Source organism: Pelodiscus sinensis, chromosome 12 (genome assembly GCF_052426305.1).
Source record: "Pelodiscus sinensis isolate ZL-2025 chromosome 12, ASM5242630v1, whole genome shotgun sequence".
In the NCBI taxonomy this organism is placed as follows: domain Eukaryota; kingdom Metazoa; phylum Chordata; order Testudines; family Trionychidae; genus Pelodiscus; species Pelodiscus sinensis.
Window position 1 is genome coordinate 4,538,762 of NC_143063.1, and position 15,326 is coordinate 4,554,087.

The 15,326-nt window shown below is 63.5% G+C and overlaps 1 protein-coding gene across 2 annotated transcripts in view; it reads left to right on the plus strand.

Moving 5' to 3' along the window:
* The window catches only part of CCDC102A (coiled-coil domain containing 102A), a 54,684-nt gene extending 47,583 nt beyond the window's left edge, over positions 1-7,101 (plus strand). For both annotated transcript variants that reach the window (XM_075940426.2, XM_075940425.2), the window contains one exon: positions 5,858-7,101. In XM_075940426.2, the coding sequence (XP_075796541.2) occupies positions 5,858-5,984 (127 nt within the window). In that variant the 3' untranslated portion in view covers positions 5,985-7,101. The remainder of the gene's footprint in view (positions 1-5,857) is intronic.
* The last annotated feature ends 8,225 nt before the right edge of the window (positions 7,102-15,326 follow it).

Below are 15,326 nucleotides of genomic sequence, written 5' to 3' on the forward strand. Positions count from 1 at the left end.
CAGAGGGGTGGGCCTAGTCGTGTACATAAGACAAAGCCCCGAATCGCAGGACACTCCTGATGCTAGCCCGTCATCTGGTCACCTGCTTGTACCCTCAGAAATGTCAAACTGGGCACCACGGCGGCTTATCCAGCTAAAATGTGTCATGCATGGGGAATGGGTCCTGAGCAGCAGCTGCCAAGCCAGGGCTTCTGCCTCTGTTTCCGGAGCGTTCCAGGGCTTCTGCCTCTGTTTCCGGAGCGTTCCAGGGCTTCTGCCTCTGTTTCCGGAGCTTTCTGGAGCTTCTGCCTCTGTTTCCGGAGCGTTCCGGAGCTTCTGCCTCTGTTTCCGGAGCTTTCTGGAGCTTCTGCCTCTGTTTCCGGAGCGTTCCGGAGCTTCTGCCTCTGTTTCCAGAGCTTTCTGGAGCTTCTGCCTCTGTTTCCGGAGCGTTCCAGAGCTTCTGCCTCTGTTTCCGGAGCATTGACTCCACCTGCCTCACGTTCAGGGCTGGCCCGAGCCATTCGCACGCCCTGGGCCCCGGCAGCGCGGTGCCGCCCCTGGGAGTGGGACACATGCGCAGCCCCTCCCCCTGGCGCCCGGCGCATGCGTGGCACCACCCCAGGTGCGTGGAGCATGTGTGGTGCTTCCCTCGCCCAGCCCGGCAGCCCCGCGCGGCGCCCCCTACAATGGGGAGCCCTGGGCAGTAGCCCGGCTGGCCCATACCTTGGGCCGGCTCTGCTCACGTTCCCCACAGTCACGTAGGGGAGCCTCTAGACCACAAAGGGCACAGACACCATAACCTAGTGCTGCTAAAGGAGGGTCTTTTGGGACCCTGGGCAAACTCCTGAGGGAGCGGTTCCCATCTCCCTGGGCTCACCTGAGGGCGAGCCCTTCTGCTGGACTGGAGGGAGGGAGGAGGAGGAGGGGAGGGGGTCGGGGGGGGGGGGCGGTGAATTATTTATCATGTGGAGCGGGAGAAGACTCTCCTGCCAGTGATGAATTACGGCCGAGCAGCAAGAGGACTTTCCAAAGTGGGCTAATCCATTCAGCCTCCCCCCAGGGGCTGCCTGTCAGCGCCTGACGGGAGGAGAGGGGAGGGCCACGGAGGGACTGCAGGGCCCGCAGCCCTCGCTCCATCTTGCTGTCACTTTCGTGCGAGGAAGGCCTGGAAGCGCAAGGCCGGGGAAGCCAAAGGCACCTTCCCGCTTCCGCCCTGGCCGTGTCGGCCGCTGCGGGGCTGGAGGACCCCTCCAGGGAAGTCTCATGGGGCGGGCGGCTCTGCTTGCATGTCCAAGGGACGCTGCTCCGGTCAGGGGCTGGCTCTCTAGGAGGCAGGCAGAGGGCAGCTGGGGTCAGAGCCCCGTGTCTCATTATGATCCTGGCCCCCCAAGATTTGCCGCCGCCCCGGGTGCAGAGTGAGGCGTGAGGCCTCACTTCTTCTGCTGGAGAAACAAGCCGGGGGAAGCAAGTTGAGGCTGACGGCGCCTCACAAGGAAGCCGAGCCTGCTGGCGGGTTTGGTTTTGCTCCGCCGTTCCCCGTTAAGCACGGCAGCAGGGCCGGAGCGGGCTCTCGTCCCCACCACAGACCGGGGGACACACCCCAGCCGCTGTCCCTTGCCGAGCTGTGCAGGACCGTGTCCGGCAGGCGAGGATCTGCCCCCAAGGAGATCAGGTGGCACCGTGTCACACTGCACGTGGACTGGCCTTGTGCATAGACCATCCACCTCTGTCGCCCAATGCCAGGTTATAGCGGCCAGGCAGGTGTAGGGACGTTCTCGGGAGTGCCCACGCTAGGGAAGGCCCTTGCTCACTGGCTTCAGGATTCCTCTAGCTGCAGCCACAGGAGACAGGTTGGCGGGATGAAAACACAGGAGCCCTGCCGCTGTATTGGGGGGGGTCAAGTCCCCCTCTGGCTTCCCCCCGCCTCAGTGGCTTGGCACCATCAAGAGCAGCATGGGAGCAGGAGTTGGGGCCAGCGAGGTGGACGTGACCCTCCCACGCGTCGGGCTGCCGGTTCGTGGCCCAGCCCCTCGCCACGCAGGCTGGGCCGTGGTGCTTCTGGGCGCCTCGGGCCCACCAGAGACAGAGCAAAGGAGCCTGATGGCCAGAAAGCGCTGAGCTCCTGCCTGCTGGGCACCCGGCTCCGTTCTCTCATGCCCGGGCAGGCCTGGTGCACCAGCATGGCGCTGGCTCCGAGAAGGCCCATCTAGCCCAGGATCCTGTCTGCCACCAGCCGGGCAGTAGGGTTGCCAGGTGTCTGATATTGACCCAGACAGTCTGGTATTTTCACCTCCTGGCTGTCTGGCCCGGAGCAGGAAAACAAGATGGCAGCTGGCCGCCGGCCGCAAAAAGTTTCAAAAGCATTTCTTAAAGGGGCCACGCTGGGGTTTTTGTTTGTTTTGTTCAACAACTTTGGTCTCTCCCCTTTTTTTTCCTCGACAGAATTTTTTCTCTTGTGTTTTTTTTTTTTTTTTTTTTTTGGCAGGGGGGCCATCTGGCAACCCTACCGAGCAGCCAGCCCCCAGCTTCTGGGACCCTTCACCCCGCCCCCATCCAAAGCTTTGGAGCTGCCCCCCGGCTCTGCACCAGGGAGAGGGTTCCACCCTTGGGCATGGAGCAGCCTGCTGAAAACAAACACGTCCAGAGAGGAGGGCGATGGGGGGCGAGAGAAGAGCAGTGTGTGTGGCGAGGCTGGGAGGAGAGGGAGGCAGAGCTGGAGAAATGCTCTGTCCTCAAGACGCTCTGGCTTTATTGCTCTTAAAACATGTGTTGCTGTTTGGTGCGCTCCTCCGGCTATAAAACGCTGCGACGGGCGCAGGGCAGATCGATTCCGCACCCGCCAAAGTGCCTCTCGCAGGCAGCCGGGCTTTTTTGAGCTGATTCGATGTTACTGGGACAGCGCCATTAAATCATCCCGGGATAATGGAGGCTGCATCTCCTCCCGCCTCGCCAGCCCCTCCGTGAATAATTCATGCTTTCCAGGAAATGCAGCGAAGCCGCGCTTTGCGCCCGGGCACGGCGGGGCTCCCGTCACGCTCCCAGGGCTGGGCTTTGCAGCCGGGCTCAGGGATGGAGCTGGCGAATTCTCATGCACCGCAGAGTGAGAAGCCTCAGCTACCCCGAGCCCTCCAATGCAAAGGCCCAATGCAAAGGCCCCCGAAGCCAACGGGCAGCCTGCCCTTGACCTCCGTGGCCATTGACGCCCCCCGTGAGGAGCAAGCCTGTCTCCTGGAGAGAGGCACCAGGGAGAGCAACCCTCTTCCGCTACCCGACTGATGTAGGGGGCCTGCCCGCTGCCGGAGTGGGGGAGGAGGGGCAATCCCAAGGGCTGTTCATCAGGAGAGCTCAAAGGTGGTCGGCAGCCTTATTCCCAGATGGGGAAACTGAGGCACGGAGCGGCACTATAATCACAGAGCTGCTGTGGAGTGCAGATTCCCCGGCCAGCGCCCTGCCCCCTGGGCCATGCGGTGCGAGGTCACACAGTGAGACTTGCCTGTGTGCAGTCAGCTGTGGGCCTGTGTCCTATCGCTCCAGGAACAAACCGTGGCCCTCACCCACCCTCTGCGCTGCCTCAGCCTCCCTGTGGAGGGACCGCAGTGGTGCCACGCGCTTCCCTGAAGCCTCTCCCGGTAGAGCCTGTTTATTTCCACGCCCCAGACCAGGCCGTTCAGGTTAAAGCCACAGAACCCTGGTTCTTGTCCACCTCTGGCTTCGTTGGGACACTGGGTGGGGCTGCTGGGACTCCCTCCGCTCCCCTCCCGCCTCTGACCCCCTGTGCCAGCACGCCTGCCCTGCCGCGCCCACCCAGACTCCCATTGCCCCGCCCCGCCCGCACACAGACCCTCCCCCCACGCTCGGGGCGCTTTTAGCCCCGGCTCACAGGCCCCAGAAGGAGCCCGGGGGCCACAGTCCCACAGGGCCTCCCACGACCCTTCTGTGTGTGCCAGAGAGAGTCCATCCCCCACCGTCCACCGGGGGAGACCCAGGCAGCTCCGCACTCAGACCCCAGGAAGCCCCGAGGGGGACCGTGGGCTGCTGCCGAGGGGGCTTGGGACAGTTCCTGCTGGCAGTGGCGGGGGCTGGGCTGGGACCAGCTGGCCTCACTGCCTGGCTTGGAGGGACGACTCCTCCCCTCCTCTTTGGTTAATGGTCCTGGGCCACGGTCGCTGCTCAGGCAGCTCAGAGGCGTGGAAAGCACCCAGTTCTCCCCAGCCAGCGATCCATCGCCCAGGCCTGGGAGAGCACAGTGGGATGGAGAGCCTGTTTAGATCCCTTCCCCTTCCAGCAGGGGACGAGGGAGGAGCCGGGGAGGCAGTCCCCAGCCAGCTGGGGGCAGTAGGCAGCTGCTAGAGCGTCTATCCGCCCGGAGCTGCTCCCCTCCAGTGGTGGCCACCTGGAGCCCCTGGGGTCCGGGGTGCGGCCTGCCAGCGCGTCCGTTACCCTCGCCCGCGCACAGGGTGGCCGGGTCCCGCTGCTGCCCGGCGGCGTGGTTTGCTCCTCGTGTTCCCCTCGTGCCAGGGCTTGTGACGCTCGGGGCAGGCCGCCGGCACACGGCACAGTCTGGGAGAGCCGGGCGCTCCTGCTGCAGCCCATCCCGGCACTGCTGCGGTTCCGTCGGCACCCTGCAGATCCCGGGTTCCCCGGCGCAGTAGCCTGGAGGGACCGGCTGGCTTGCCTGTGGCCCACGCAGAGGAAGGAGGGTCGCCCAGCGCTGCTCCGCTCCGGGCTGGCGCCTGCCTCGAACCGGCCCCAGAAGCCGGAGGCGGCTGAGAAGTGGGCCCTTGTGACCAGGGGGCCGGGGGAGGGGTTGGTTAATTTTAAAGAGAAACAACAATCCCAGAAAACAGCCGGACTGTGGGTGCGCCTGTAACGCTCAGCGCTGCCCAGCCAGTGTCAGGGAGCCAGGCCCCCCAGGAACGAGGCCCTAGAGATGGGCCCTGGACTTGTGGGGCTGGCAGCTGGATCTGAGCTCCCCCAAGGGTTGGGGGGCAGGGATCCGGAACAGCGCCTCCTAGCTGATCAGGGAAGCACAGGGCGACCCCTCTTCCCAGCCATGGGGGCTCCCCTTCCAGCTGTGACACCCCCCCCCCCCCGTGCTGCCCGGCTGGGGGATGCTGGTCTATCGTGGAGACAGGCGAAGGTCACGGCCACCTGGAGCTGGAGCTGAACCCGCTCTCTCCCCTCCCCTCCACCCGCCTGCTAAATGGCTCCAGCCGATAATGTGCGGCTGTTAAGTACCCGGCTCTGGAAGAGGCTTTGAGTGAACTCAGTTGCTTTAATCAAAAGTCCATTAAGTGTCGCTTGGAGCCGGTGAGGGACAGGCTGTTCCGATTTGGCTTTCTCAGCGGGTAACGCCCACTTAGCGCCGAGCGAAGGCAGCTGTCTGCTTCTGCCAGGCACAGCCTCCCTGGGAAGGGTCGGATCCCGGCTATGGCAGCCCGGCCAGCTGCAGATCCTCCCCCCTGTCAGCTGCAGGGGCAGGGTCAAGGTGCCAGGTCTTCCCCCAGGGGCTGTGCCTTGTGATCCATTCCGGATGGGCATCAACCTCCAAGGCCCTTGATTTTTCCGATTCCTAGTGCCCTGACTGCCGGGGAACGGGTTCACACGGGCGGCAGAAGGTTGCCTCTGGCAGGCCTTTGAGCCCAGGGGGACTTGCCTGTCCAGGGCCCCTCCTGCCCCCCTCTGCAGGGGAGACTGAAAGGCCGGCGGGACCCTAGTGTCACGCTCGTGGCGGGTGCAGTGCCAGAGGGGCAGGGTGTGGCGGTGGAGAGCTGTGCCCGTCGGGGGCTGGGTCGACACAGCGGGCAGCCGAGCTCGTGGGTGTGTCCCTGGCCCCTCTCCAACGCGGGCGCCTTCGCTCTGGTTTTTCTCGGCCCAGGCTGCGCCGGCAGCAGAACCCGCCGCTCTTCGGGAAGATCCGCAGCTCCCGCTTTGGCCCCGAGGACCCCGGGGACGGGACCAGCGACCTCGACGAAGATGAAGATCTACAGCTCCAGGTGGCTTAGTGCCTGCGCAGGGCCAGCGAGACGGTGGCTGGAGGAGAGCGCGGGACGTGCCTGGCAGGCTGGATCCTCAGGGAGGCTAATCCCTGCAGGAGCCGCTTCAGGGGCGGCTCAGCCCCCCGGGGCAGTCAAACCAGGAGCCAGCAGAGAGCGTGTCCAGATACAGCCTCAGGTCCTGCTGGCCTGGGCCAGCCCCAGTCTGGGGGGCCTGGAGAGGAGCCCCCCGCTGAAACGCCCATGCCAGGGGCGGGGTCTCTTCTACCCGAGGGGGCTTTGCATACGCAGGGGGATGAAGGTTATAACAAAATAAGCAGGAGGAGCCGGGAGGAGCCAGGCTGTCAGGCATGAATTAGCGACCCTGGCTGGACACCGGCATCGGTGCCACTATATAAACAATGCCAGCAGCGGTCTGTGCATTGGGTGGTGCACAGCGCAGCCTCCCCCCTTTCGGCCCCACCTCGCCATCCCTGCCTGGAACCCCCTCGGCAAATCTAGCCTCATGCCTCTGCCCTGCCTCCTAGCACCGGGCTTCCACCACCCAGGCCCCCAGCCACCGCCTTGGTTCCAGCCTCGCTTGGGAACAATGTGCCTCTCAGCATCCCATGACCTCCCTTTTACCGCTAGGGAAACTGAGGTACAGGGCGGGGCACCAGATCATGGCTCTCCAAGGCCTGCACCTCGGGCGCTAGGCCCGCCTTCCGCTCCGTGTGCCCTCCCTGTCGACGGCCTCTCCCACCTCACGTGCCCCTTGCCGCAGAAACAGGCCCTGCAGGGAGCGCGGGGAGTCCGAGGCTGAGCTCACCCGCCTGAGCCCGGCCCCTGGAGCACAGCGCACAAGCCGAGGCCATAGGAGCTGCCCCTGCTCTTCGCTGCCTGGATGTCACAGAGCTGGAGGGACGTGGGTACGTTTGATACAGAGCGACCTGGGCCCGGGCCAGCCGCTGGGCGGCACGGTGCAGCACGACCCCCCCCCCCCAGCTAGCCCCCTTCACCTGAGGGCTCTGCTCCGTTCCGCTCCGGGCCACCCCGGAAAGGGGGCAGGTGGCTCCTTGCGCAGGGAATGTTCAGACAGTCTGACCGCTGGTGGGGGGGGGGGGTAATAAATTACATTTCTGACAAACCCAAGTGTGTGGCTAGTTGTGTTGTCTGCCGGGGGAGCCCGATCCCCAGCCGGGGAGCCCAACCCTGGTCGATGGGGACCAGAGAGGCTACTGGCCCCATTCCGGAGCAGGCCCGGGGGGGCGGGCAGGCGGGTGCTTTCTACAAAGGAAGGGGATCAGGGCAGCTGGGGGTGCAGATCCTGAGCAGGCTGGGAGGAGGCAGGAGCTGGCCCCAGCCAGAAGAGGAAGCGGCAGCGCCCGGTGTCACTCCCCAGCTGGCTCCCAGGGAGGGGTGAGCAGAGACTGGCACCTCAGACCCCTGGGGGCTGGAGCAAGGGGCTGGCTTTGGGGGGGCAGGTGGGGGGAAGGTGCCTGGCCTAGAAGTGAGATGCTGGGTGGAGGAGTGGGGGGGGCCTGGAGGGATGCGTTGGGGGGCTGAGCCCCCCGCCCCCATGGCTGACTGCGCGGCGGCGAGGGTCAGCACAGCCCCTGTGGCGGGTGACCACAGCCGAGCCCTGGGTGTCTCTGGCGTGCGGGGGGACGGGGTTATTCCTCCACCCCAGAGCTGGCTCCTTCCAGGAATCCCGGGGGGCTGCTCCCAGTAGGGGGTGCTCTGCCGGGGTGCAGCAGCTCTGGCTGGGGGGCTCCTAGAAACGCTGCCCGCCCCGGTTTTCCGACAGGTCGCGCTGCCCTGCCCTGTTTTCCCTCACCTGCTGGGCGTGCCAAGCCCAGAGGATCCCGTCGCGTGTCCGCCGGGATTCATCCTCAAAGCCCCCCCGGACCGGCCATGGGCAGACGTCCAGCGCCACAGGGCATTTCGCTCCAGACTCCTTGGCACCTCGGCCAAGATAGCGTCTGGCAGGCGGGGGATCGCAGCGCCGCCCGCCCTGTCTGCGAAGGGCCAGCTCAGCCCTCAGGAATCCCCCGCTCCTCCCCTGGAGATGGGAGAGCAGAGCGGGGGAAGGGAGGCCAGAGGTGGAGGTCAGGGGGGCTGACTGAACCCACGGCCCTTCCAAGGAAACCACCCCGAGCTGAAGGGGCGGCCGAGGTCGGGCTGAGACTCCGTTGCCCTTTGAGGCCATGGCCAGAGCCAGGTGTCACTCCCCATTCCTGACCGGGGGTCCTAGCAACCTGCAGTGAGGGCCCCCTCTTGCGACCCCGTTCCGGGGCGAGCTCTGACAGGAAGCGGCGCCGATCCTGGCCTAGCGTTCCCGGGCGGCAGGTTCGGTCCCTGCCTCGCCAGCCTACTTCTGGAGGACATGGCACCCCACGGGCCCCTCTGTAACCTATGGGTGCCTCCGTGCACCTAAGGGTCCGACATTAACCTTAACTCTGCCCCCTCCCAAGCACTCCTCCCCTCGGGGGGGGGCGGGCCGGGGGAAACCCCCATGGGGTGCATCTGCCCCCTGGTCTTTGGCTGGGTGAGGGCAGCTTCAGAGGGGGCTGGTATTTGTGCCGCGCTGGGAGGGCCCCTGGTTTAGTCAGGGTCTGCACGCAGCGCAAACCGGGCCCTGCGGCGGGTCAGTGAGCAGGATGGAGAACGAACCGCCAGGCTCCAGGGCCACGTCGTCCCTCCCACCCCAGGCCCTGCTGGACGTGGCGTAGCCGTGACACACCCCCCCAGCCTGGCAGCACCCCGCCCTAGCTGCCTACAGCGCCTCCTGCTGGGAGAGGCTGGGGACGGAGAGGGAGGAGCTGCCCTTCCCGCAGGGCCCCTGAGCGGTCCCACTCGCTGCTGTGGTGGCCAGGGCCTGGCGCAGGAGACCCCACGGGAAGAAAGCCAGGGGCCTCTTTCTGCCCCCATGCTGTGGGGCAGGAACAGCTGGCTGGTGCCCCGCCAGCCGGAGGCACTGTGTATTTCTCAGACCACCTGGGCCATGGGGCCACCAGGTCACCCCCGAGGCAGGGAGGGAGCCAGGCCTGCTGCAGGGTTCGTTTCAGATGTCCCAGAGGGAGGGCAAGTTTGGTGGGGGTGGGAAGCCATGAAAAGCCTCTGCCTCCGCCGGCTCGGGCGCTGGGCTGGTGGGTGATCGCAGGATTGCTCAGGCCTGGCTTTCCTGCCCCAGCCCCCCGGGAAGTCACCCTCCCCACAGGACTGGCCCAGCCCCCCTGCCTGCCCACCAGAGGCCCAGCTTCCAGACCACTCGGCCCGTCTCCCCCAGAGCTTAGAGAGGGGCCAGACCCAGAACTGTGTTTCTGAGGCCCCATTAGCCCGGGCAGTGGGCCCACGGGGGATGGGGAGGCAGTTCCTACATGGCACTGCCCTGAGACATGTGACCCTGCAGCCGTGGGGACCAAATTGTTTTTCCACTCTCCAATTTGTGCTGCCAGGCTGATTTGCCCATGTGACTCTGTGAGCCCGAACCTGGCATTATATTCCCCTCGGGCCAATGAGGAAGGGGCCCGCTTGCATGGAGCCCACCCCTCACTCACAAGTACTTGACTTGTGTTCTTTCTTGCCCGATCGTTCCCGTGCATGTAAAATCCAAGTCACTCCAATATGTTTTCCGTGCGGCCACTTTCAATCTGCCACCACCTTTCCACACGGCACCAGCGTTCGCTGCTTCTTAACGCCGCGGGGGGCAGAGAGGATGCTCAGAAGATCTTTATGTCAGAAGGGAAGGGTGAGGACGGCTGAGGCCTGGCACGCCAGAGGAAAATGTTCACAACATTCTGAAAAAAAAAAGTTCTTTTTTGTGTGTCCGTGTGAATATTGTGCGGCCGTTGACAAGCAGGAGTTGTGCTGAGCCGGCAGAGCTCCCTGACCTCCTGTATATCACAAGGCAAAGAATCCAGCCTGACCATGGCCTGAGCCCAGTGATTTGTGTCTGGCTGCCACGTATCTTCCAGAGAGGCAGCCAGGCTGGATTTGAAGACCTCCGGAGATAGCGAGTGCACCCGTTCTCCTGGTGGTTTGTTCCTATGGTTCGCCAGCCCCCCTATGGGGGCCACGGTGATGCCAGTCCCAGCTGGACCCTGGCTGCACCTGGCATCAGAGTTCCGGGCCAGCTGGCCTGTGTCGCAGGGCACATATGCAGGCAGAGCATGGCAGAGCCGAGACGGGGAAGTTTAGAGGGACTCCGAGATGCAGTGTTATTAAAAATTGATATTTCAATGAGCTAATTCCTCTCTCTCCGGCTTTTAATTGATTGCCTAAAAAGCATTAGCTCCCCCCTTTTTTTATTTGCGGGGAACATTCTTTTTTTTTATGGCCAAACAAATCAGCGCAGCATGCAGAGATACCCACACAGCACTTTCAGCAGCCAGAAACAACCGGGCAAGCTGCAGCCCACCAGGGCAAGGTCGTGGGCTGGCAGAGCCGGGAGGGTCAGCACAAGGTCGGATTCTTTCTGGCCGGCTGGCCCGGCAGGGCGTCTGAGATCGGGGACTCGGTGCTCCATGCTGACTTCCGAAGGGACCCGCCTGGCTTTGACAGTGCGAGAAAGGCTGGTGGGATGCAAAAGGGTCCAGTCCTGCTAGGTGCTGAGTGCTGAGGCCTGGGCATTGCAGGCGAAAAGCAGCCTGAACATAGCCCTTTCAAGGTCGTCGTGCAGCTCTGCTGCGGTAACAGCAGTGTCACCTAGTAGTTGGAGGACTCTGGGCCAGTCACATTTGTGCCGGAGTTTTCCCATCTGTGAAATGGGTACAAAGCTGCCGGCCTCCTCGCAAAGTGCTTTACACTCTCCAGACGAGCCGTGCTCTATAGTCACCTGGGGCCGTGACAAAGCCACTGAGCTGTAGTGGGGGGCAGTTAGATCAGGGCAAGCAATGGGGTGTCCCAGGACTTCATGACCCCCTGTTGGAGGCTCTTTCGCTCGCCTCTGTGCCAGGCAACAGTGGCCTGAGACGGAGAGAGCAGCCAGTTTGGAAATGGGCGAGATGCGCCCCACAGGAGGGGCTGGAAACCAAGAAACGGCCTGTCGAGGCCCTGCAGGCACACAGCTCGGGCCACCCCCCATGGCCAGTCACCAGCTTTTCTCCATCATCTTCCCCCGGGGCAGGCTGGGAGAGGAGGGCCCGGCCTGTTTTCAGGGGTGGGCGCCGAGGTCCGTCTTCATGGCCACACGGGGGCAAACCTCCTTTGGTTCACCGCTCCGGGCAGCCCTCCCTCTGCGGGCCTGGGGCCGGGCGCTCAGAGGAGCATCTGCTCAGACCACCCCCCCCCCCAGGCCAAAGTGAAGCCAGAGCCCCTCGTAGTGGGTTAACGTACAGCCCCCCCCCACCCAGTTGGGGGCTGGAGCTCTCCCTGCCCTGGACCCCACACAGGAAGGCCAGAGTCCTCTCCTCCCGAGGCACGATGGGAGCTGGACTGATGGCGCGGACGCAGGGCCTGGCTGTGTTCCCCCCCAGGAGGAGCCGGATTCTCCTGCCCCCCAGAGGCACGGCCTGGAGACCTCCCTGGCCTCGGGAGGCAGAGCCCGGGGGCCTGGCCTGGCGGCTGGGCTGCAGCACACGCAGGGTTAAGGAGAGGAATGCGAGGCAGGGCTCTGGGCCCCACTGTCAGGCTGCCCAGGGAAAGAGCCAGGGGCTGCTTCTTTTCTCTCCGCCGCCTCATCCATCTCTATTAAAGTGACAGGGGGAACCGGGCTCCTGCGGGGGCTGACACGGCACCTCCCAGGCGGGCGAGAGGGAGCCCAGGCAGCCTGCTGCACTCTGCGTAACCCCCACTCAGCCCCCGGGCGTCTCCGCCCTCCCTTCCCCTGCCTCGCGGAGGGACCGGCAGCAGGGGAGGCCGGGCCGCGCGGCTCCCAGGTGCCAGCAGGGCGGCTGAGCCTGTGCCCGAGGCCTGGGCTGGGCCGGGCTGGACTCAGGGAGTTGGACAACCAAGCGCGCTGGACAACCCGCGGGCCGCCCGCCGCGTTTACCTGGTCCCACAGCTCCCATTTGCCGCGCACGGGAGCCAATGGGAGCTGCAGGCAGCAGTACCTGCGGGCACAAGGCAACCGATGCGTCTGGCGGCCCCGGACGGCTTTTCCTAATGAGCCGCATGCGGCCTGTGGGCCGGAGGTTGTCACCACGGCTCTCCGGTGAGGGGCTGTCCCGCTTCACCCCGCCCGCATGCCAGGCTGGGGCCTGATCCTGGGTCCTGCCTGGACGGGTGCCCAGCTGGGAACTGATCCTCAGTGCTGGTTGTACACCCGGCTAGGGACCGATCCTGGGCCCTGGTTACTCTCCTAGTCCCCAGGGGCCCTTCCAGTCCTACAGTTCTATGACTACCTGGCTGTCCCTCCATTTCCCACTGACCTTGCCCAGCCCAGAGAAGCCGGAAACGGCAGGAGCAGGAGGCTGTTGCGGGAGAGGCTGAGTAACCGGGGTGTCCGGCAGAGCAGCGGAGGGGTGGCCCCCGGTGCCGGCTGACGGGCCAGGGGCCGGGGGCAACTGAGGGCTGAGCGCTCGCCGGGTGTGGCGGCGTGGGGAGACTGGGACAGCCGAGCGCCAGACCCAGGGAGCCAGGAGCCAGCGTGTGGAGGAGCCCTGAGCGAAATGGAAACTGAGGCAGACGTGTGCATAGCCTGGCTCAACTAGCAGGGGCACCCCGGGGCCAGCATAGCCTCTGGCAGGCTGGCCCTGCGCGGCGGGCAGGAGGGTGGCCAGGGACGGGGCGTTCCAGTCAGCGCCTGGCGTATCCTGAGGGCGCCGGTGAGGCCTTTCGGAGCGGAGGGGCGAGGAGAGGCCTAGCTAGTCCCATCAGTGGCAAGGAGGCCAAAGGGGCAGCTGGCAGTCGCCAAGGGAGCCCAGCCGAGGAACAGGGTGCCGGGGGTGCTGCTGTCACAGACCCAGGGCGGGGCGACGGCATTGCTCCCTGCTCAGAGGTACCAGAACCAGCCTGCCGGCAGGGGAGGCAGCTGCCACTGCAGGGCATGGGGAGGCGTGAGGGGGTGGCAGCTCAGGGTGGGGGGGCTGCCCATGGTGCTGGCGGAGCTGTGCCAGCAGCGGGATGCTGCGTTCCAAGGGCTACAGGTGCCTGACTCTGTGTGAGGGGGAGGGGTGGGTTTGGGACCAGGGGCGGCCGGGGCGGGTGGGGAACCCGTCTCCGAGGGGGGTTACAGTGCCGGACGTTCCCCGGCGCGGGCGCAGAACGGAGGCGCCGGCTCTCCCACGCCCGGCTGCCCGGGGGATGAGTCAGAGGGAAGCGGCCGTGCTCTTGAGTCATTTCAGCCCCCAGGGCCAAGTTCAGTCCCGGTGGAAGAAGGCAGCGCAGCCGGAAACGTTCCTGCAGGTGGAGGGTTGTGCCTGGAATTTGGCCCCACCGCGGCAGGTTGTTATTTGTGCCACAGCTGGGACTCTGACAAGCCAGGCCCTGTGCAAACCGAGCGGGAGGGAGGGCCCTGTCGCAAGGGCTCCACTCCTCCAGAGGGGGGGGCGTGGCGGGAGAGGTGATTTGTCAAACGTCCGGGCCCCGCTGGGTGCAAACCCCAGCTCTCCTGAGTCCCGGCCCAGCGCGGCACTCGCTCCCCCGCCACCGGCAGCCCGCCGAGCTGCCCTTTAAGGCAAAACTAAAAGCACTTGACTTCAGGGGTTAGATTAACAGGAGGCCTTTTATTTCCCCATGTGACGTGGGGTTTCTGCGTGTGCCGCAGCGGTTCCCCTAGTAACATCAAACCATCAGTCCGTCGCTAACACAAAGACAAGTCTCTGGCGGATTATAGATTTGAAGGAGACACTCCCCCCTGCTGCTACATTACGTACCACTGGCCAGACCCGCTGATGCAAATCGGTGGAACTCTACAGAAGCCGAGGGAATGGGGGGAATAGATTTGCGCCGACTGTCCATTGTTCAGGCAAACAAAATAGGCAGCAGGTTTAAAACAAACAAAAGGAAGGTTTTTTTTATGTACACCTGTGGAACTCCTTGCCAGGGGATGTTGTGAAGAACAGGATTCAAAAAAGAGCTAGATAAATTCATGGAGGTTAGGTCCTTCGATGGCTGTTAGCCAGGATGGGCAGGAATCGGGCCCCTAGCTTCTGTTTGTCAGAGGCTGGGAATGGGCGACAGGGGAGGGATCACGTGAGGTTTCCCTGTTCTGTCACTCCCTCTGGGGCACCTGGCATTGGCCACTGTCGGCAGACAGGACTCTGGGCTAAATGGACCTTTGGTCGGACCTAGTCTGGCCGCTCTTATGTTCCTATGAAACAGGCTGAGAGTGTGAAACACAAATGCATCATCCCCCCCCCCCCCGTCTGCCCCCCGTCCGCCATTGCCTTCTCTCTCCTCCCCCAACAAACTAATTTCACATGTTTCATCTCTGGAGTATTTCTACATCCCCAGGAACGCCAGCGACGTTATTCACTATGGCTGCATCTAGACTGGCATGATTTTCCGGAAATGCTTTTAATGGAAAAGTTTTCCGTTAAAAGCATTTTCAGAACAGAGCGTCTAGATTGGCACGGATAATTTTCCGCAAAAGCACTTTTTGTGGAAAAGCGTCCGTGCCAATCTAGACGCGCTTTTCCACAAAAAAGCCCCAATCGCCATTTTCGCCATCGGGGCTTTTTTTGCGGAAAACAAATCTGAGCTGTCTAAGGGACTTTTGCCCGAACGGGAGCAGCGTAGTATTTCCGCAAGAAGCACTGATTTCTGACAGTAGGAAGTCAGTGCTTTTGCAGAAATTCAAGCGGCCAGTGTAGACAGCTGGCAAGTTTTTCCGGAAAAGCAGCTGATTTTCCGGAAAAACTGGCCAGTCTGGACACAGCCTATGTGTGCAGGAGAGACCACGTGTCATGAAACAGAGGCCCCTGCAAGCTGAGTTCCAACCTGGCTGTGGGGTTGATGGTTGTAGCTGCAATATGACCACTTACTAAAACAGCGACCACATGCTCAGCTGGTGGAAATCAGCAGAGTCCCACAGGCCAATGGGATTATGTGGCTGTCTGGGCCACAGTCGGTCAAGTCAGTGTGGACAAAGTCCCAGTGAGAGGAAGGACATTCCAGCATTTTCAGAGCTAGTCTAGGACTATGGAAACCCACAGGCTTGGCTCTGCCACAGATTTCCTGTGCGACCTTGGGTATACCACTTAATCTGTATCTCCATGCCCCCCGGATCTGTCAAATGACAATCGCACTGGGCTACATTGGAGGAAGGAGAGGTTAGATCTATTACATAGCAGCAGCAGGCACAGATAATGGGTGGCCTGAAAGGGATAGACACGGCAGTTTCCCTACTGGAGCAGACTTCCATCTCATGAGCTTCCCTGTGTGACAGGGCTAATGCAGGTATAAACCTACCTGGCCCTGCAAGCTAGG